General features: G+C 37.5%; 1 protein-coding gene across 1 annotated transcript in view; it reads right to left on the bottom strand.

The window, feature by feature from the left end:
• The window catches only part of LOC124803280 (beta-galactosidase-1-like protein 2), a 257,902-nt gene that overhangs the window by 8,590 nt on the left and 225,565 nt on the right, over positions 1-23,747 (bottom strand). The window contains exons 9-11 of the mRNA XM_047264463.1: positions 22,645-22,832; positions 18,294-18,541; positions 13,201-13,413 (exon numbers count right to left, since the gene is read on the bottom strand). Coding sequence (XP_047120419.1) covers positions 13,201-13,413; positions 18,294-18,541; positions 22,645-22,832 — 649 coding nt within the window. The remainder of the gene's footprint in view (positions 1-13,200; positions 13,414-18,293; positions 18,542-22,644; positions 22,833-23,747) is intronic.

Raw genomic sequence — 23,747 nt, 5'->3', positions numbered from 1 at the left:
TCATAACCAATAAATTGTAGTCAGAGACCATGTATGTCCCTGGAAATGCCTTACAATTTACAATCTGGTTCCAGAATCCCTGTCCTCCAATTATACAATCAACTGCAAAATTCTAAATTATACTCTGTGCAAAATTCTACCAGGCAGCTTCCTCTTTCATTCCTTCCCTCCAGTCCATATTCACCTACTATTTTTCTTCTCTTCCTTTTCCCATTATTGAATTCCAGTCTCTTATGACTATTAAATTTTTGTCTGCTGTAGCTATCTGAATGATGTCTTTTATTTCATCACATATTTCTTGAATCCCTTCATCATATACAAAGCTAGGTGATATATAAATTTGTACTACTATGGTGGGTGTAGGATTTGTGTCTATCTTGGCTACAGTAATGTATCCACGATGCTGTTTATCATAGCTTATCCATTTTCCTACTTTTTATTCATTATTAACCCTAGCATTACCAACGGGGGGGCCTCGTAGGCCCACTGACTCAGTTTTTCTATGTTGTATCCACACCCTTTGATATATGAACTTGAAAGCAAAGGTAATTGTTCGTTATTGAATGTACTATTGAGTCATTACAGAATTTCAGAATAAAAATGTAATTAAAATTCATTTACTTGATTTAATTCTCTGCGGGCCTTAGAAGCCCACCCGTTGGTAATAGCAAGGAAAGATTTACGAGGTTGAGTCTTTCGTTTCAAGTTCTTACCATGAAACGAATTTTGGCATTGTTGCCTTCAGACATATTATTATGAAGCGGACCATTGTTATTTTCAGTGTTTCTGCTGCTGTTGAACCAGCAACATGAGTAGACATCATTTACGTGATAGTTCCATTGAAAGAGTGCTAGAAGAAGTTTTGAACGAATCAGATTTAGAGGAAAGTGAAGTGGATGATGATGTGGAAGAAATTAGAACTGATTCATCGTCTGAGAATGAAGATGAGGTTGAAGCCAATCCACCAGATGATAATGATACGGAATGTGATAAATTCATTGCAAAAAGTGGACGAGAGTATATTATGAAGCCATCTCGACAATATCGGCGTTCTGTACAAAATATAGTGCGAGAAAGAATGGGGCTAGGACAACAAGGAAGAATTGCGTCTCCGAAAGAGGCTATAGAGCTCCTTTTTACACCTCAAATTATGAATCTAATAAAACTACACTCAAATGAAGAGGCTTCTCGACTAGGTATTCAGCACACAGATGAAGATGAGTTATTTTGTTATATAGGACTCTTGCTAATCATGGGTTCAAATCATGACAATAAGATACCTGTCCAAGATTTATGGTCTTTGCTTCAGTGCCGACAAGTGTACTATGGATCAATGAGTCGGACCCGATTTTTCGAATTGACTAAAATATTGAGGTTTGATGATAAGAACACAAGAGAAATTCGTCGCCAGACTGACAAGTTTGCTCCAATGAGGGAAATTTTTGAAAGCTTCAATTCTTCACTTCCATTGTATTTCATTCCTGGTCTACATACAACAGTGGATGAGATGTTGTCTTTGTTCCGTGGTCGCTGTCCATTCAAGGTGTTTCTAAAAGAAAAACCTGGAAAATACGGCATTCTAATTCGAATGCTGTCTGATTCTGAGACTAGATATGTGATCAGCATGGACATCTATACAGGCAAGTCAGGAAATACACAGCATTCAAATGGACCGATGGAAATTGTAAAGAGACTAATAAAACCTATTGAAAAATCAGGCCGTAATGTTACCACAGATCGGTACTATACTTCAGTGGAGCTTGCTGAGACTCTATGGAATGATTTTCACCTCACACTTGTTGGCACCCTACAGTCTAACAGACGACACATACCTGAAGAGCTGAAGACTACAACTGGCCGCAGTTTACACTCTTCCATCTTTGCTTATACTGACCCTCAGACACAGAGGCCACCAGTTACTCTTGCATCAACGCTAGTCTGCGAGAAGCCAAAACGACTGCTGTTGATGCTTTCAACTTATCACTCAGAAGGGGTGTTGAATGAGGACTCAAAAAAGACTAACATAAATCTTTTTTATAATTCTACAAAGGGAGGCGTGGACACCATAGACCAGATGGCAAGACACTACAGCACAAAGAGAGGAACAAGAAGATGGCCTTTGTCTCTCTTCTACACACTCATTGACATAGCAGCAATAAATGCATATTCACTCTTCCTCCTCAACTTTCCGAATTGGAAAAAGAATTTGCTAAACCGCAGAAGAGTTTTTATCACTAACTTAGGTCTCGAACTAATAAGATCTCAAGTAGATAAACGGGCACAAAATTTGTATGGACTTCAGAAGCCAGTAATAATGGCAATGGAAAGCATCACACAACGGAAGCTCAGCTGCTCTGTAGAACCATCATCCTCAACAGCAGAACCAGGAACACGTGGACGGTGCCACCTATGCTGCCAAGAAGCTGCATCTAAAAAGATCAAGTACAACAAGCTGGGAAAGTCAACTGTTACCTGCTCTCAGTGCCACAAACACGTCTGTGGGAAACACTGCAGGAAGACAGTGTTGTGTGAAAAATGCGTTGCAGAATGAGACAGTAAATTTTGTTTGCTTCATGTAGTGTATCGAATTAAAAAAGTCGTTTTTATAAGAAAACACTACTTTGAAACATTATTCCAAAAAATATATAAACTGAATCTCGTGATTTGTTCATTTTATTCCTATTATAATAACATCTTTTATTATCCAGTATACAAAAACAATGTCTAAGCATTTTGAATTGTTATTAGAGGTATCAGAAGTAAATAAACTTGATTTATGATAAAATAAATTGTGGTATTCTTTATGGGCCTTTGAGGCCCCCCCATTCGTATTACATGTAACAAAAAATACGTTGGTAATGCTAGGGTTAAACCTACATCTGCCTTATCTCTATTTGTTTTGTACTTATAACATTGTATTCACCGGACCAGGAGTCCTGTTCCTCTGCCCACTGGACTTCACTAACTTTCACTAGATCTAACTTTCACCTATCCTTTCCCTTTTTAAATTTTCTAACCTGCCTGCCCAATTAAGGGATCAGAAATTCTGTGCTTCGATTCACAGGATGTCAGTTTTGTTTCTCCTGATACCAACATCCTTCTGAGTACTCACTGCCAAAGATCCAAATGAGGGACTATTTTACCTCCAGAATATTTTACCCAAGAGGATGCCACATCACTTAATCATGTAGTAGAGATGCATGCCCTCAGGAAAGATTGGCTTTCCCTTGCTTTCAGCTGTTCACGGTACCAGAACAGCAAGGTCATTTTGGTTGATGTTACAAGGCCAGATCAGTCACTCATCCAGACTGTTGCCCTTGCAAATACTGAAAAGGCATCTGCCCCTCTTCAGAAACCACTTGTTTGTCTGGCCTCTCAACAGATACCCCTCCATTGTGGTTGCACCTATTGTATAGCTGTCTGTATCATTTGAGCAAGCTCAAGCCTCCCCACCAGTGGTAAGGTCCATAGCTGTCTGTATCATTTGAGCAAGCTCAAGCCTCCCCACCAGTGGTAAGGTCCATGGTTCATGAGGGTGCATACCATATGATGTGAACATGTTTTTGCTTCATTTCCATGACTTGATGTCTCTAATGACACAGCCATGCTGAAGATATGTAACATTTAACAATATTATTATTTATGTTAGAATCTTGTGAAGGCTTTTACTGCTGATGTATCATTAACTGACATTTAATTACAAGAAATCATAACAAAGGGTATATGTCCATGATAAATCTTCAGTGCATGAAACACAACATAAGTAATAGAAACCTGCATGCAGGTGAAACATAATGCTTTTCTATTGGCCTTCCAGTTCTGACATTTCATTGGTCACATGATTAGAGCTGAAATAGCGTGGTTGGGATACTGCTAGACCTCATGTTACTTTCATGGCACTGTGAGATTTGTAGCACATTTAGTTCTGGTGGGAATGATGGCATACCAGAGCACACACAGTCACATGAAGACAGCTGCATCTCTTCTCTGAGTGGATCATAGCATGACTGAAATTATTTCAGCATTAGGTACTTTGGTTTCTAGTTGGTATGTTTTTCTCCAGAGAAGAAAAATGGTGTAATTTTAGTGAGATTTCTGACTTGCATTAGAAGAGAAATGGGATAACTTTAGTGTGTTATTTACAGTGTGCTGTAGCACACTAGTACATAATCATTGGCCACCACTAGTGTTGTGTAAAAATCTTAAGTAAATCAGTCAAGTACTTTTCAAGATTTTTACTAACAACATTTTCCATTTTTAAATGAGTTCTGATTTTCATGTGAAACTATTTACTATTCTCAGAATCACAGATTCTAATATTACATGATCCGAAAAATAAAAGAATACAACCATCAAACTCATGTTCTATAAGATCATTAATATACAACATGAACAGCAAGGGTCCCAAAACACTTCCCTGGCACGCACCTGCAGTTACCTCTACATCTGGCAATATCTCTCCATCCAAGATAACATGCTGCATTTTATCTATCAAAAAGTCCTCAATCCAGTCAAAAAATTGCTCTTGATATCCCATATGCTAATACTTTTGACAGTAAGCATAGATGTGATACTGTGTCAAATGCTTTTCAGAAGTCAATAAATACTGCATCTACCTGGCTAACTTAATGCAAAACTGTCGGTATGTCATGTGAGAGAAGTGCAAATTGGTTTTCAAATGGCCAATGTTTGCAGAACCCATGCTGGTTGGCACTGAAGAGGTCATTCTGTTGAAGATACCTCACTGTGTTTGAGCTCAGAATATGTTATAAGATTCTACAACAAATCTATGTCAAAGATATTGGACCGTATTTTTGTGATTCATTTCTTTTATTCTTCTTGTAAACATGTGTGACTTGTGCTTTTTTCCAATAACTGGACAGTTTTTTGTTTGAGGGATCTACAATAGGTTATACTTAGAAGGGTGGCTAACTCAGCTGCAAATTCAGTATAGAACCTGACAGAGATTCCATTGGGCCCTGGAGCGTTGTTCACTTTTGATGGTTTTAACTATACTCAACACCACTTATACTAATACTTATTTCATTCATCTTTCCAGTAGTACAAGGATTACATTGGGGCAATTCTCCTTGGTTTTCATTTGAAAGGAACATTTGAAAATGGAATTAAGTATTTCAGCTTTTTCTGTGCTAACCTCAGTTTCAGTTCCTGTCTCGTTCACTATCGACTGCACACTAACTTTGGTACCATCAACAGCCTTTACATACAACCAGTATTTCTTTGGGTTTTGTGAAATAGCATTTGACAATATTCAGCTGCAGTAGTCATTGAAACCATCACACATTGCTCTCTTGAGAGCTAAATGCATTTCATTCACCATCTCTCTATCAATAGCCCTACACTTTGTTTTACACCTATTATGCAGTAATCTCTGTTTCTTTAGACTTTTCTTCAGAGCCATAGTTCCTCTAGATGCTTATGCCCTGTGCTGAAAATTTCAAGTTCCTCATTGAGATATGACAGAACTGGCTTTTTATTTAGTTTATTGAACATATATATCTTTCTCCTTGGTTTATTTGTCCTTTGTACTTAGGTAATCATTGTTACTACAACTATGTCATGGTCACTGATACCAGTTTCGATGTGAACATCCTCAAAGAAGTCAGGTCTATTTGTTGCCATTAGATCCAATATTTTCCTTCATGAGTGGGGTTCCTATCTATCTGTCCTAGATAGTTTTCAGAGAAGGCATTTAGTAATGTTTCACAGGATGTCTTACCATGCACACCATTAAAAAAACTGTAATTTTCATAATTAATTGTTGGATGATTTAAGTCTCCACCAATGGTTGTAGTATGATTGGGCAACTTACATACAAGTGAGCTAAGGTTTTCTCTGTAGTTTTCAGTTACATCAGGTGATAAGTGTGGTAGGTAATGTAAGGATCCAGTTATCATTTTATGCAACACTGCTGATACTGAATCTTGCCCAAACAATCTCACATGCAGGTTCAATTCCTGTCTCAGTACTCCTTGAATTCTTGAGAAGAAAAACAAGCCCCTCTATCAGTAATTATATGTAATGGTTTCCCAAACTTTATTTTTCTTTAATTCCATCTTACTGACTGCTTCAGCTGATTTTGTAGTTTTTACTGCACATAGCAAGGTGAACTTGGCAAATGAATCAATAAAACTTAGAGTGTGGTTGTACTCTTTGTGTATTGACTGAAGTGGTCCAATATGATCCCTGTGATTAGCACACAAGCGAATAAGGGACAAAGGAAACCTGCCTTCTTTGCTGATCTCCTATTCTCAGTTAAACAATTTACATAACTGGAGATCATTCTTTTCTCCTTGTTAATCAAATCTGGCACACGATACTCTTGTTTTACTTCCTCTTCAGTTCACTTAACTGCACAATGTCTGTTCTGATGCTCAAGCTTGAGGATTTCATGCTGTGTTGCATTTGAATTGACTTACCCAATTCCTTTGACCCCTATTGGGGCATAAGGTATCCAGGAGAACTCCCCAATCGCTTCTGTCTTCATCCATTTCCCTCAATTCTGCCCAGGTATTGCCAACTCTTCTTGCTTCCCCATCCACCATCCTCTTCCATGTACTTGTAGGCCTCCCTGTCTTCCTTGTTCCTTGGAGATCCCATTCCAGTGCCTTCTTTTTGATTGCTCCATTTGACTTTCTCAGTGTGTGCCCCAGCCATCTCCATTTTCTCTCGCATATCTGCTGTTCTTCTATAGGTGTCTGGTTTGTTTTTCTCCAGTGATCCTCATTACTTGTCTTTTATGGTCATCAGATATTCATTATGTGCCTGATACACCTATTTATGAATCTCTGTGAACTGTGATGTTTTACTATCTGCTTTCCAACTTTCACTGCCACACAGAAGGATAGCCTTGACATTTGTATCAAAAATACGAATTTCACTTTTGCATGTGATGTTTCTGTTTCTCCATACTGGATACAGTTGTAGGAAGGCAGCATTTGCCTTATTTATGTGGTTCTTCACATCTTCTCTGGCTCCACCATCTTCTGTCACCATACCATCCAGATACAGGAATGAATTGACAATCTCTGCTTGCCACTCCCCGACAAACAATTCCACTTCCATGTTCCCACAATTTATTATCATTTTCCTTGTTTTGCATATGTTTATCTTGAGCACAGCAATCTCTGCTTCTTTTTTCAGTGAGTTAAATTTAGCTTCCATATCTGTCAGCCTTTGACCTAATAAAACAATGTCTGTGAAAACCAAATCATCCAGATGTTCATGAAACCCCATTGGATTCCTTGTCTTCTACCCGCAGTAACTTCTCATAACTGAGTCAAGGACAAGTAGGAAGAGTGTTGGTGAGAAAATACAACCCTGCTGGATTGTAAATGTTACCTCTGTTGGATCTGTGAGATTTCCCTTGGAATCACACAGCATTTGTAACCACCATACAGATCTTTGATAATGTGAAGAGTCTTCTGTTATACACCACATTTCCATAACACATGCTGCAGCACTTGATGTTTCACAGAGTCAAAGGCCTTTTCAGAATCAGTGAATGTTAGTTACGTGGCTGCCTGGAAGTCTTTGCTTTGCTCTGATATGACCCCCAGAATATTTATAAGATCAACACAACTGGGTTGTGCCTGAAAACTGACCCGTTCTTTACGCTGTCAATTTTCAGTTGAATCTTTAATCCTTACAGGGGACTGACAGCAATGTAGTACCATGTCAGTAGTTGCAGCTGACAAATTTCTTTCTTTCTTTCTTTCTTTCTCTCTCTCTCTCTCTTTTTTTTTTTTTTTTTTTTAGCTTTACCACCAATCCACTTTTTGACTTTTTTGAGAATTTCTCTTCAAGCCAAATATGCATCAGCATGGGATAGAGCATTTGAATGATAGATTTGGTATTGTCTTTCAACAGCTCCAGTGCTATGCTGTCTAGCCCTGGAGCCTTTGATTTTTTAGGCTTCTTAAAAAATTCCTGATTTTACCCATGTGGGACATTGCAGAGTTATGTCTTGATTTGCTTTGACTTCCTATGGAACATCCCTCACCTGTTCCTCTCAGTTGTCTTTACAGTTTAACAACTCCTCGAAATGATCCTCCCGTATCTGAAGCTGTGCCTGTTGGTTTGTAATCATCACCCCATCCTGGCTCTTACCTAGTCCTTCATGTCCAAAGTTCTTCATTGAGAGTTGTTTGGTGGAATTGTACAGCTCTTTATTCTTGATGACAAGTCCTTCTTATCCAGAGTCTATTAGAATACAGCACAGTCTGTTACAATTTTAAAAGATATTCCTAGTAAACACACTCTAATTTCTTCAAGGCATTAACAATAACTATAGCTCCAAGCTCATAGCTACTGTATTTTTTCCTCTTGATATGTTGTTTTATTAATATACAAGACTGGATGGAACATGTCATTATCTGCTGATTTTTGTAATAACACAACTCCAAAACAATCTTTTCGTGTGTGTGTGTGGGTGGGTGGGTGTGGGTGTGGGTGGGTGGGCAGGTGGGTGGGGCTGGGTGGGTGCCATTTAGTTTCATATTTTGGCCTGTAATCAATTAAAGCTGGATTGCATGAAAGGATATCTTAGAGCATCTTGAATGTTTGTCTCTGGTCTTCTTCAAACCTGTATTCTCAATTATTCCTTAGTAAATCACTCAGAGCTCTGGCAATAATCAAACAGGAAAATCCAGAATGGAAAGTAACAATATTATGAAAAAGATAGTCGCTACTGACACACACATGACAGCAGTCTCTGGCAGTTGAAGCCATGTGAGTTGCATTTGCATGAGTGTGGGTGTGTGTGTCTGTCATCTATTTTTGACAAAGGCCTTGCTGCCCGAAAGCTTATTTTGTGACAGTCTTTTTATTGTGCCTGACTGCAACTCAGCCTCTCCACTATATGGTGAGTAGCAACTATCCTTTTCATAATATTTTAGAGATCTGGCAATTATAGAGTAGTCCGAGGAAACTGAAACAACTGCAGCTTGACAAGTGCACTGACAAATGCAGCTACTAGTGCAGACACTAGCAACCTCCATTTGTGTAGAAGGATTCATGTGAGACTACGCTCAGCGGATACACCATGACTTGGCAAGCACAAACTGTAAATTAATGTCGCTCCATGGTTCAATGGTGGTTGGAGTGAAATTGTCAGATCATTGCATGATACTATGGGGAACTGTATGTTGGCAATGTCAAGTGAACAGAAGAAGAAATTTGTTGATTTGTAACCCAATCAGATGATCTGGGTTTAGATGCTTCCCACACTTATCAATTTATCAAAATGTTCATTATCTGCTGGTGAGAGATCTGTCCTTGCCAAAGGCAGAAATTTTGTCATTATTCTGTGAGTTATGTCCATGGCACAAATTACAGTTATTGTGTTAGCAGGCATTCATGGTCTGGATGCAGTAATAGTTGAAGAAATATATATAGAAGTAGTAAGAGTATTAGCTGACATGAACGCTCCAAAAGGTAACGTGACTGTGGGTGAAATGAATGCTATAAAAAAATCAGATAGAGAACAATAATATTTTAATTCTCCCCACTGGCAATGGCTATGCAACAGTGGTTATGAATGTGACCAACTAAGATACTGTAATCTGACTAAGGACTCCACTGGCAAAGTTCTTAAAAGTTTACATGGTTAATAAATCAAGCCCTCAATTGAACATAGTGCTCAGAAACATCTATTCAGATCAGATACACTACCACCAAGATTTTATGGGTCGCTAAAACTTCAAAGGAAAACATCCCACTGAGACCTACAGTAAGTGCCAGTGGTTTGCTAATCGACTTGATTGCAAAGTTATTGACACTACTTTTACAACTGCATGTGGGTCAATCAGTCTCTTACATCAAGAATTTGGCATGTTATATGAAAAATTAAATGGCACAGTGATCCAGCTGGAGGATATTGTAGTCAGTTTTGATGTGGTATCACTTTTTACCATGGATCTGCTTAATGAAGTATTGGAACAGTTTAAATATTGTCTCATGACCATTTACTTCAAATGGAATGAAGAGTTTTATGAACAGATTGATAGTGTGACTATGGGGGAGCCCCTTACACCAGGTAATAGCAAATTTTTTATGGTAATTTGAAGAACAGGCATTAGAAACTGAAAAAACGATCTGCTATGTGGATGGTACATTTTTGTTGTGGAGACATGTCAGAAATAAAATAAGTCATTTTCTTGAATATCTCAATGAGATTATTTGAATATTCAGTTCACTATGGAGGAGAATGTAGGTGGCAGATTACATTTTCCTGATCTGCTAGTCATCAAGATAGAAGATGACAGCTTGGGCCACACTGAAAACCCATGCATACAGATCATTATCTATACCAGTATTCAAATCCTCAACCATAACAAAAGCCAATTTATACAATAATTTAGTGGATAGAGCAATGAACATCTGTGAATACATATCATTACCTACACCAGTATTCAAATCCCCAACCATAACAAAATCTGATTTATATAATAATTTAGTGGACAGATCAACAAACATCTGTGAACCAGATTTGCTCAATTCAGAATTGGAATATCTTACCAAGAGTGCACATTCATCCACTGAGATAAAAAGAGCTTCAAAATAGCCACAAAAAGATCATATCAATATAAAGGCATCTGCAAAATCCCATGTTTACCAGTCATTCATTAAAGATATTACTAAGCACATGGGAAAGATCTTGATGAAATGGAATATTTCTGTAATGTACAAACATAACCAGAAGATAAATTAAGAACTAAAGTTGGCCAATGATATGTGCATAGTGCTGGAAAAGCAGGAATTAACAGGATGCCATGTCACTGTTAATACATATAGGTGGGTAGTATGAAAAGAACAAACAAAAAACAACTAGAACAACCCAGAACCTTCCATTTTTAACCAGAGATTACCTCCAAAATTCAGTTATCTATTTTTGTAGCTCTTAGTTTTCTGATTACAAAAATTCCCACTTGTTCTAAGAAACGTGTTAGCTGGCTAATTATTCTACCCAGAAAATTATGTAAATTAGCCAAATTTGTTGCAAAATGGATATTCCTGCAACAGTCTACAAAGATTAACAAATTAGACCATATAACTTTGTCAGTTTCTAGTTATCTAACACACAGTTAAACTAGACTGATACTAAGCTCACCGTGATTCAACTGCCATTAATCTGGAACTTTTTCCTGGTACAAATTAAAAGTTAATAGTCAAATTCAGTGCTGTAATTATTCATATGCTTTTCTTTAAGTAGGAGAAGATGGCAGTGCATCTGGTAGTCTGTAAGTTTTCAACAATTATTCAGATGCCCTTCCATAATTTGGAGAAGAACACAATACTTCTGTCTACAGGTATACATTATTATGGTAACATAGTGTAATATTTGTATTGATAAAAGTGCAATCCACACTTAGTCACCAGCATGTAAATATTTGTGTGTCAAAGTTAGTCATGTAAACATCTTTATAAAATTCTTTCAGCAATCTTCACTTAGACACCAACTTGCAAACAACTCTGTGTAGAAAGATTTTTGTATCTCACTCTGCAAGTAATAAATTATCGACAAACATCATTTAAACTGTGGCTGATGGGCATCTAATATATGTAGAGATATGGGTGTTAAATTCATTACTGAAACTGTTCATGAAGTATGTTTCCACTGTTAAGAACTGTTAAGTGTAGCTGCTGGCCAGTGACATGTGAATTGCATACAAATTCAGGTGAAGAAGTGGATCATTGTAATATTTTTTGCTAGTAATGTTTCTCTACAGTGTTGAATCAATCATTTAACAATCATGGACAAAACATTGGGTTTCAGCAAAAAAATCATCTGAGATATTCATCTTTTGGATCTGCAGCTCTTGTCCTTTCTTTCTGCATTTGCAATTAAATTATAGGATTTAGGTTCTGCCTTTTTACAAACACACTGCTTTTTCTTTTAACCCAAACATGTTTCACCACCTCTGTGCCATCATCATTTCACTGAAAAAACTGTAAAAAGTGAAAATATTTTATGTTACAATTGATTAAACAAAGTGAGGCCTACAGAAAGTTTTTGTTAATTTTGCTTCTTACTGTGATTTTACATTATGTGGTTCTGCAGGACCAAAATAAAATATAAACAAGAATATATACACAAAACATTTTGACACACCACAAATCACATTTTTAAAAATCAAGGATTGTGTTAAATTGTCAATGAAATTTACATTTACATTATTTGGTTTGCAGATGACATGCTATCAGTGCTGGAAACTATAGAGTTGCCCTGAGAAACCACATAAAGTAAAATCACGGTAATAAGCAAAACGAACAAAAACTTAAAAAAAAAAAAAAAAAAAACAATGGGTGTTTGCAGAAAGATGGAACCCATACCCCATGTCTGTAATTCATGTCGTAATAGTCTGGAATATTTCTATAAGTGAAACACTTCCAGCCATGAAAGTTGCTAGTACTAGTCAATATTTTTAACAATCTTTGAGCTATAAGGCCTAATGGACTTTTTTGTATACGTTCCATAATATTTGTAGGATAATTTTATTAATGCACAATAAAATCATGGTGCCCAAGACTATAAAGACCTTATGTGCAAATAAATATTATTATCACTATTCACACCAATGAATAGGATACAAAAGTCTTTACTTGTATGGGCAGGAAAGAAGATACATACCACAAGACATGAATGGACACCAGAACAGTGTCCTAGCCAAGCTATCTCTAAAAGATTCAATCCTCTTTAAGGATGACATTTAATGATCTTTAATTATAAAACCTCCATGCCAGCAGTTAGATTAAAATTAATTTAAGTGATTATCTGCTAAAGAAACTTTTATTGAATGAAGGGGAAAACTGAACATTCCCCTATCTCAAAAACACTTGTACATTGAAAGCATTTTCCAGATTTTGAAGAGTTCAGGGTCAAATGTATTTTATAAAACATTTCAAGAAATAACACCTAAATACAGTTTTGACACCAGGACAAATCACAGAATATCAGCCAAGATTTTTATACAGTAACAATTATGCATCCAATTGAAACCACTATTGTCAAAATACAGAAATTAAAATTTGAGCATAATAACTATAATCACTTTTGGTCTGTTTTCTTTTTAACTCCATTCACATAGACATAGGATTATCTTATCCTCTGTATCAAACAGCTAAGCTTTACGGTAGCATAAGCTATATGAAAGTGCAATCACTGTCAGGTAGACTCACCTTTGAAGCCATTTCTTCTTGAACTGAAGAGCAAAGATTTGCCAGTCTGAGATAGCTGTCCCATCAATCAGGACAGGTCCTGACACAATTCCTTTCCTCTGATCAAAAACACCACTGTCGAGTCTTCCATAGTTAACACGTCCCCAGTTCTCAACTAGTATGTCTAGTGTGTGTGGAACACTGGCTTCTGCACTCAATGTTGTGCTGGCATTACTGTAAGCATTATTACATTATTTAAACAATGATGATGATTCCAGAACAAATTCTCACTCTGTAACAGAGTGTACACTGATTTGATTCTTTCTGAGAAATAAAAATGATGTGCTTGTCAAGGGTTCAAAATTGGAACCTCTGCATTTCACATGTAAGTGTACTATGAACTGAGCTATCCAAGCATGTCACATGGCACATTCTTACATCTTTTAAAATCACCATACACTCTCTGTAGAGTGAAAATACATTCTGGAAACAATCCCCTAGACTATATCTAAGCCATTTCTCTGTAGTATACTTGCTTCCATAAGTGCTAGTTCTGCAAGGAATGCAGGCAAATTTCTGTGAAGTATGGAAGATAGGAGAAGAGATACTGGAGGAAATGAAGCTGTGAGGGCTAATTGCTTGGATAGCTCAGTCAGTACAGAAATTGTCCATGAAATGCAATCATCCCAAGTTCCAGTTACAGCCCAGCACACAGCTGTAATCAGCCACAAAGTTGCAGTGATGATGGTATGATAGAAATTTGTGACAATATTCTAATAATGAAACAAATAACAAACAGATGATTAATAAGCTTTCTAAAGACAGAGGACTACTGTGTCACAGATCATCTGTCAATATTTAAGAGAAAAGGACGCCAAAAAGGATAGTGAACTCAATAGTAATTCTAGTGTAATGTTTAAAGCTTTTATTGGAACAAAAACTGAGCAAAGTCTGTTATGTAGATAGATGTAAAACAGCCTGACTGCACACTTCTATTAAACCTTCATGTTAATGAATGTTGTCAAAGAAATGAAAATTTTTAACCCTCACCCCTTAAAATAAGATGTTAACAAAGGTTTAATTAGAGTAAAACCCTCTTTATATATGCGTTCTCCCGCCACTGCTTGGTGAGTAGATTTTTTGTCTATCCGTATTGATATTAGCCTAAAAGGTCTGCCACTGCTGACAGATCATTGGAAAGCCTCTTTTGGTATGGTGTGCAGCTGCTCTATCAAATTATGCATAATGTCTTCCCTGTTCTGAAATATGGGTTCCTTTCAGAGTCCTTTTCACTTTAGGGAAAAGCCAGAAGTCACTCAGTGCTAGATCAGGGGAGTAGGGAGGCTGACAAATCACAGCCATGTTGTGTTTGGCCAAAAAACTCTGATTTATTCGGGAATGATGAATGGATGTGTTATTGTGCTGAAGCAACAAACTGTCTGATGTCCACAAGTCCAGCCATTTGCATCTCACTGCTTCAACAAAGTGATGCAGAACCACTTGGTAGTTACTCCTTGACATTAGTACCTTCTGAGATGTACTAATGATAACCATGTCCTTGGAGTCAAAAAGATGGTCAGCATGACTTTCACATTCCTGCACCTACCCCTATTTTTTGGGTCTTAGATATGGTGGATACTTCCACTGCAATGACTGGAACTTGTTACTGAGTCATACCCATAAACCCAGGACTCATCACCAGTGCTCATGGTGTTAAGGAAGTTGTGATTGCTGTTCACAGTATCTAGCACGTCCTGTGCAATGTGCAAACAAAATTTTTTCTGCTCTGTTGTTAGCACAAATTTTACTGAGTTCCACCTGAGGGCCAAATGTTCCATTAAAATGGAATTAACAGATCCAATACTAATTTTCACCTTGCCTACCAGTTTTATGAACATAGTTCATCTATTCTGGATCACAATGGCCCTTACGTGATCAATAACAATGTCATTTCCAGATGTTGAGGCCCTACAGGAACACACTTCACATTTCACTTCTTTCCCTGTGTAGTACCCATTGATTTGTCCTCAAACACTTGGATTCAGCTCCAGAATCACCAAGCTTAAAACAAAATTTGTTGCAGTAATAATGTTCCACCTTTTCTGTCATTTTGTCCACAACAAAAATTCACAGACTACCACACACATGTACACTTGCCAACAGCTAACTAGTGACTGGTAGTTTCCACAGGTGTGAAAAAGTCAGACACATGCACAGCACATGCCTACTACCATAGAGAGTGCAAGAGCCCGGATTCCGTTGTTGATTTCAACAATAAAAAGGAAGATTGGGTACTTTTTGAACAACATTCATATATACATGCTGTTTATCTGCTGCTATTAGTTTGCTCTGTTTTGATTAGAATGCAATTTTTCAAAGAAAATATTTTCTTACATCTATAAATACAGAGTTACATTTACAGCACATTATTAGTTGCCACATATATTTATAACAAACTAGCTGATTACCCAGTGTTGCATGGTACATATTTATTCCAATCTTCCATTAGTATAGTTCCCCCTTTCCCCTCTGACCATCTCCACCTCCACCCACATTCTGTCCACCTCCTCCTACCCTTCTCTCTGTCCATATGCACCTCCCCCCACTCTCTGTCTTTCTGCTCCTCCCCCCTCTCTCTGTCCATCTCATTCTCCCCATTTTCTCTCTCCATCATCAAGTTATCACCTCCTCATCAATAGCAGTATGGTGGTTCTTTGCCCCACAGTATTCCTTTCCAGGTAATAAATAATATGTGTACCATGTTTGGCTGAAATTGATCTAGGCATTAAAGAGGAACTTTCTTCCCATAGCTTTGCTGTAGTATTCACATGTCACATATATTTTATGTATATTTACCATTTTTCACACACATTTGTACACACATTTCACCTGTATCTGTAGCAAATTTACCCTGCCATTCCATTTTCATGACGCTCAATCCTTACATTTTCTGAAGAGTGTACTTATATATTTGAATACAGTCTCGGAAATGTGTTGTAAATAGGGTGAGTAGAATGGACATAATAAATCAAAATATTCTGCTTGATGCGGCAGTTATTCATGCAGCTCAGTATTTATAATGCCATATCTGCTAGACTATGTGTTGTACAACAATATAATTTTGCATGTACATTTGGTGTTGTACGTGAATACTGTATGCAAAATATGTCACAAATAAAGTTAGTAGTAAAGTAGTAATAAATTAAAACATCATGCTTCATGCCAAAATTTTACTGCACGAACAGCAAAAATGTAGTAAGTGCTAAACATTTTGTCCTTTCATCATTCTCTCAGGGTTGTCAGCAAGAAAAAGTTCCATAAAGGTTTGAAATTATCTGTAAAGTTTTCTGCAAGCCACTAAATGCTCTCATTCTAAAATACTACATGAAAAAAAGCCTAGGTATTAGCACGTTGTGGGCTATACTTCTTTTTCACCCCCACTACTATTCCTTTGATAAGTAGGTGGTACTTACCTACACACTGATTCTTTCCAGGCAATGAGTAATATGTGTACCAATTTTAATTCAAATAGGTCCAGTAGTTTAGGTAGAGATGTGGAATGTACATACACATATTTTTATAATACATACGGATGCTGTTATTTGCCCTGTAGCTGACAGAAGTTTTCAATCCCTGAATCTAGATACTTAGATAATTTGCAGATGGGTAACTAATCAGGCATGTTTTTATTCTCTTTTGAATTGCTATGGATCTCAGTTTCTTGCTTGATGTCAGATGGAAACTTATTGAATTTCATACCACCAGAGTACATAACTCTGTTCTGAATACTAGGCATGGAGGCAAAGTCTACATGAAAATAATTTTTGAGACTTGACTGAGTAAATTACAGTCAAGCTGAAATGGATTCTGTTATCAGCAACATCATCCATTACGGAGTAGATGTACTGGGAAGTGTGTGTAAGAGCTTCAAGATATTTAAATAGGCTTCTGCAAGATGTATAGTTATCTACTTCACACAATATTCTTGTTGCTCACTTGTCTACATCTACATCTGAATCTATATTTTGCAATCCACCATGAGTTGCATGATAGAGGGTATGTCCCATTGTACTAGTTACTAGGGTTTCTTCCTGTTCCATTCATGTATGGAGTGTAGGAAGAATGAACTAACACTTCAGCTACTTTAGGTGCATTGCACCGGAAGATAATTCCATAGCACATCAGGGACTGAAAACATGCAAAGTAAGTTAACACTCTTGTCTTTAGTTCAACACAATGAGAGATGTTTCTAAGGTGATAACATACTGAACTGTGTTCCTTGATTAGGTTATATGTGCAGTGGACTCCATTTTCACTTGATATAAAGCTGGACCCCAAAGAACATTACACATTGTGCTTTATTCAGTATGTGTCCATAGATATCTATTTCTGATGCTAAACAGTCGTCATTGCTTTTTTGAAACTATATGATATGATTCTGTGTGGGTTTGACTTAAAATACATGTAGACCAGTGTAGCTATCATTTGAGCTGTGTTTGGTAGAATTGAGTTTGTACCTTTCATTAGAATGTTTGTCTTGTCAGCAAATGTTACAGTTCCTGAACCACCCTATAAAAGTCATTGTAAGATCATTTGTATGTGCTAGAAACAGGAGTAGGCCCACTACTGAGCCTTGTGACACTCTGTGCATTTTTTTCTCATTCTAAGATTACTTTTATGCCTGAGATACAGTCCATTAATGAGAATCTCTGTTTTATATTGCAAAGGTAAGGTCCCACCTTGCAAGAGGGATGTCATGAATTGCATAACACTTTAGTTAGCTAAATAGAACTTTGAAATCCACACAATCAAAGTCTTTGGCAAGATCACAGAATATTCCAACAGGATACTTTTTCTTGTTTAGGTTTGCTAATACTTCACTTTAGATGTCTTGTATTCCCTTCTCTGTTGCAAATGCTTTGTGAATACCAAACTGAGACGCTATTAACAAGTTCTGCTCAGCTAAATGAGTCGATATTCTGTAATAGGCATTTTATCAAAACCTTTTTAAAAGAGAGAAAGGAGTGATATAGGTCTGTAATTAGGTGTGCTTTCCTTACCTGCAGTTTTGTAGATGGGTGTTAAGTATAACACATTTAAGTCCTACTCATTACCTTTGTTCCCAAAAACCAAAGTTTTTCAACTGTTCCTTTGAAGTTAGTGGTTCAGTTATGTTTTCTCCATCAATGAGAACTACTGCTAGATCTCGGACATGACCAATAATTTGTAATACTGAGTTTTCTCCAATTGTTGCAGCATTCTTTCGGTACAGCACAAAACCATAACTTTGCCCATTGCCATTGTTGATGTCAAGAAATTCCATTGTCAGAATATCAGTTGCATTAACACAATCTCCAGCATCCTAAAAAACATTAAATATGACAATGTAAATAGTATCATCTGCAGAAGAATTAAAGTATATCTTTGAAAAAACATAAAATAAAATAAAATAAAAATCAGGCATGAAATGTACGATCATACACTACAATATTTCCAGTTCATAGACTGAAAGCATGAGTCTCATTTATGCACCTAGTTTTTAACCCTTTGTGATCCACTGTCAGACTAAGTCTGACATTACAATTTTCTTCAAAAGCTCTGCTGCTGGATGATGTTGGATGCATTTCCATAATTGTGCTTTCCATCTGCTATGTTGTTGGAATTCACTAGGCACATGGTAGCACTTAGTATGGAGATCTGAAAATTCAAACCATGTTGCATTTGCACATTTCTAGTATGATGCTTGCTGGCAGGAAACTTGTAGGTGTTGATGACATTGCCAGGTGGCTTCTTGAAGACATTGAGGATGAAGAAGAATTTAGTGCCAAAAATGACTGGGAAGAAACATCCACGGTGTGTAGTAATGTAAGTTCTAGTGGATTAGAATCTACTGGTTGAGTGGAAAATGATGAAGACACAGCCTGTAGCAAATACCTGGAAAGTTTATCATAATGGTGGCAGTGATCTTCCTTTTCCTGTCACACAACAAGGTTTCACCATTCCTCACAGATCTTGAGCAAATTCCAAACTTGAAATATTTCCAGCTCTTTTTCACTGACAGTTATATTAGTGAAACTGTGAAGGCTACAAAAATGTATGCTAAAGGAAAGACACAGAAAGTCTCTCTACTTACAAAACACTCAATGCAGCACTTGTGGAGGGACATTTCATTAGAAGAATTTAAGGCTTTTCTTGATGTAACATTGAACACAGCCTTGAGTTTTTTTTATAGTGGCATGAACACACTAAATCTAAAATTTAGTATTATTATTCATTTGTTTTTCTATTATTTGACCTGCTGATGTGTGTAGTTTACTTCAAGCATCAACATAAATTTACCTTTGCATAAAGAAACATTCAGAAATTGTCTTGGGTGATTACATAAATATTAGGAAAGTTAAATGTTGATTTTCACTTCAAAATTTGAGCCCTGGATATCCTACACCTGTACTCAGTGTTCTAATATTGTGCTGTCTTGAATAGTGTCAAAATTAGAATTATGTTTAATGGAAATCCCATGCTTAATGTATTTCAAAATACATGCAATTGTAACAGAGATTAAATTAATGTAAAAATACGTAAACTTAAAAAAATATATCATTAATTTCCTGGGCTGAATAAACTTTTGGTAGCAGCCAACAGCCAGGCAGCAGAAGTAAAAATGATAAGGACAGGAACAATGTATTAATGAGATGGTGATGTGAAATGGAATGAAAACTGCAATACACAAATTCGAATGTCATCTCTAATGTCCAGATGTAGCCTAATCAGACACAAGAAAAAGTGTGGTTTGTTTGGTAATTGAAATTAGCTTTTGTTTGTTTATTATTGATTGTGTATTATTTACAAGGATTTACTAGGAGGGCGGGGAGTCTCAGTTCTCCATAATTGCAGCTTTGCTTCTTCATCAGTGATTATTAGTTTCTTTGATGTTCTAAGGAAACTTTTCCTTGATCTTAGTAATTATGGGTAGGGTTCTTTCCCATGCATAGGATGCACTTTTTCTGTTCCAATTTCATTCTTTCCCTGTCTGCTGCTGTTTCTCTTCAAACAGAAGGTGGTGCAATTTCTGCTAGGTGGTAGAGCTGTTCTACTGGAGTTGACTTCAAGCAGCCTATTATAATTCTGCAGTGTTTGTTTAGGGCAATATCCATCTGTTTGGCATGTGTTGACTTACACCAAACAGGACAGGTATACTCTGCAGCAGACTGGCATAATGCCATTGCAGAAGTTCAGATGGTTGCGGCTTGACTGCCCAACTGTAATCCAGACAGTTTTCTCAGTAGGTCATTCCTGGTGGAGAATTTTGATTTGAAATCCATGCAGTGTTTTTTGAACATTAGAAATCTATCAAATGTTTTGGAGTGTTACAGTGTTCCAGTTTCACCCACGAACATTCTATCATTAACTTGTGGTCTTTGATAGGTTTGGTTTAAGCTGGTTTGTTCTGTAGTATTTTTGTAGGGTGATTTCAATTCAATTTCTTTTGGATCAGTGTTTGTGCTTTTGGTTACCAGAGTGAGATTATCAGCATACAAGAAAATCCTGCAGTTGGGGCTGTGGGTTGGTCATAAGTCCAGACTTGGCGCCAATATGCTTCCCTGAGTAAGGCCATTTTACTGTAACCTCTATTGGCTATGCTCTTCTTGGAGGTCAACAAAGAATCTTCGGTACTGCAGAAGATTGGCAGTGAGCCTTGTGAGGGGAAATCCTTCATTAGTTTGTAGACCTTGTTTAATAGTAACTGGTGTTTGTCGATGTCATCTATGGAGGGCTAGGACGCCTCACCATTCTGGCTGGAAAAGATTTACAGAATCTTTGCCCCCTCTTTGTGATGAGAATTGGCCAATCTGCAAGTTCTTGAATAGGCTGAGGTCAGGAATGACAGATCCTGGGCTAACCTGACAAGATGGGGATACATTAAAAAAATAAAAAAATAAAAAAAATGTGACTGCGGGGAAGAACAGACTGTTCAGCATATGGTTCAGTGCCATCTGTGTTCAGCCACCTGCAGAGAAGATGACATTCAGCAGACAACAGAAAATGCACTGGAAGTGGCCAAATTTTAGTCAAATATTGTATAAACTGTGTTGATCCATCAATAATTTTTTTACTGTTTTTTATATATGTTTTCTGACATGAGAATAATAATAATTTATGAGTTTGCACTGAGAAGGGAAGGAGTTTGTCTTCTGGGTAGGTTTAAAATGTATGAGGCAATGAGGGATTTGGGAGTTGGGGAAGTGATGGAATGGCAGTAGAAGCGAAAACAGGTGGCACTCAGTAGCAGTAGTGAAAATTGGTCGAAAAGTGGAATGACAGTTACATGTTACATAATTGAAGGAGGGAGATGGGTGTGTGTGTGTGTGTGTGTGTGCGTGTGTGTGTGTTATTGAGAGAGATAGATATATACATACTCGTATATATCAAAAAATGTGGAAGGAGAGAATGGTTTGTTATGTATTGGCCTAAGAAACCACTTATGAGCAGTTGGTGTCACTATTGCCATGGATAGATTGCTGTGGACGTCTCTGTGTTTATGCGTATACTTAAACTAGAGGAAGAGTAGTACCTCTGAAGTTACAATGCCTGACAAAAACAAGGGAAGAACCCAGAAAACATGGTCAGATGCTGGGTGTGTACACTATCAGCGGGTATGTAAATGATTAAAGCTGCAATTCCATGTGGCAGGTAGAATGGCCACCAGAGTGTATTATTGTTGTTCATTTTTAGTATTGTTATCAATACGTATACGGTTGTGTACAGTGTAAAATGTTGAGTAATCACTGTGAAGAACAAGGAGATGTCACATGCTCATCCATGATACTGTTATCAGCACCTGACAGCATTTAAGGGAACCTCATTGTGGATTTTCATTTGGCCAACTAGTCAAATCATGCAATATCCAGATTTGTGAGACACTGAGCTGTGACAGTGACCCAGTGTCATTATCAAAGTCCAGTCTACCATGTTTCCCCAGCACAAGGAATTACCACTGTATTGTACACCACACACATCTGTGTCTCCCATATGAAAACAAGTAATGGACTCCCTCCAACATTCTGTGTCAGCCCACACAACTGGTCACAACACTTAAAACTGTATTTGGAGTGGTACCATGACCAGGAAGCATCGTCTGCTGATGAATGGTGTCACATTGCGTTCATCAATGAGTCATTTTTCTGTATTATACTGGATGGCCATCATCAGTGAGTATGACAGCAACCTGAGGATAGGTGCAGTATATGACTGCATACTTTGTGGTATTATGAAAACCTTGGACTGAACAGTCTCATGAGTTGTGCAATGTTTGCTGATATTTTTAATTTAAAGTTTACCATAGTACTACCTTAACCAAATAGTAAATCCAAAATTCTAAGTTCATGAAGTGTTAATGATATTAAAATTAGATTGTACATCTCTTTCAGCTAAGGCTGTAACAAAAGAGAATGTAGCTAAGGTTACCACTTGTGCAACTAAATCATCCAAATTCAGCTGTCCAAGAAGAGGGACATCAGGATAGGCCACTTTAGTAGTCTCTTTTGGAGCATCTGCTTTGAGGAATTTCTTGGGAGCATACTGATCCAAAAGCTCTTGCACTGCTGTGTACTTGTCTGTGTAGTCACCTGCCTCTGTCAGTGGTGCATCATAATCTGAAACCAAATAATAAAGGCTAAAATATTTCTGTAGTTGTTGCTAAAGAGGCAGAATGAGGAGGAGTCCATAGGAACCTGCACATTTATTCAGATAATAGTTTTTGATCTCCAAAACATTTTTGGCATGCAAAGACTTTAGAATGAAATCCTGAAAGTTTATAGCATCACCTGTAGGAAAAATATTCATTCCACTACTGAGTCATATGAATACTCAGGCTGAACATCTGCCTACTATGTGGAGGTCTGTCTTTTGCCTTGCTCACTGGCATCACCCAACATGACGAACTGTGTTAACCTAAAGACAAGAAACTTCCTGGCAGATTAAAACTGTGTGCCCGACCAAGACTCGAACTCGGGACCTTTGCCTTTCGCAGGCAAGTGCTCTACCATCTGAGCTACGGAAGCACGACTCATGCCCGGTCCTCACAGCTTTACTTCTGCCAGTATCTCATCTCCTACCTTCAAAGCTTCACAGAAGCTCTCCTGCGAACCTTGCAGAACTAGCTCTCCTGAAAGAAAGGATACTGTGGAGACATGGCTTAGCCACAGCCTGGGGGATGTTTCCAGAATGAGATTTTCACTCTGCAGCAGAGTGTGCGCTGATATGAAACTTCCTGGCAGATTGAAACTGTGTGCCCGACCGAGACTCGAACTCGGGACCTTTGCCTTTCGCGGGCAAGTGCTCTACATCTGAGCTACTGAAGCATGACTCACGCCTGGTCCTCACAGCTTTACTTCTGCCAGTATCTGCCAGGAAGTTTCATATCAGTGCACACTCCGCTGCAGAGTGAAAATCTCATTCTGTATGTAAAGACAAGAATGTTGGCTTACATTGAATACTCATATTTTCACTCCCTGTTGTCTTACACTATTATTTTCTGGGCCAGTGCACCAAAATTAAATAAATTATTT

This window comes from Schistocerca piceifrons, chromosome 6, assembly GCF_021461385.2.
Source record: "Schistocerca piceifrons isolate TAMUIC-IGC-003096 chromosome 6, iqSchPice1.1, whole genome shotgun sequence".
Lineage (NCBI taxonomy): Eukaryota > Metazoa > Arthropoda > Insecta > Orthoptera > Acrididae > Schistocerca > Schistocerca piceifrons.
This window is presented reverse-complemented; position numbering and strand designations above follow the sequence as displayed.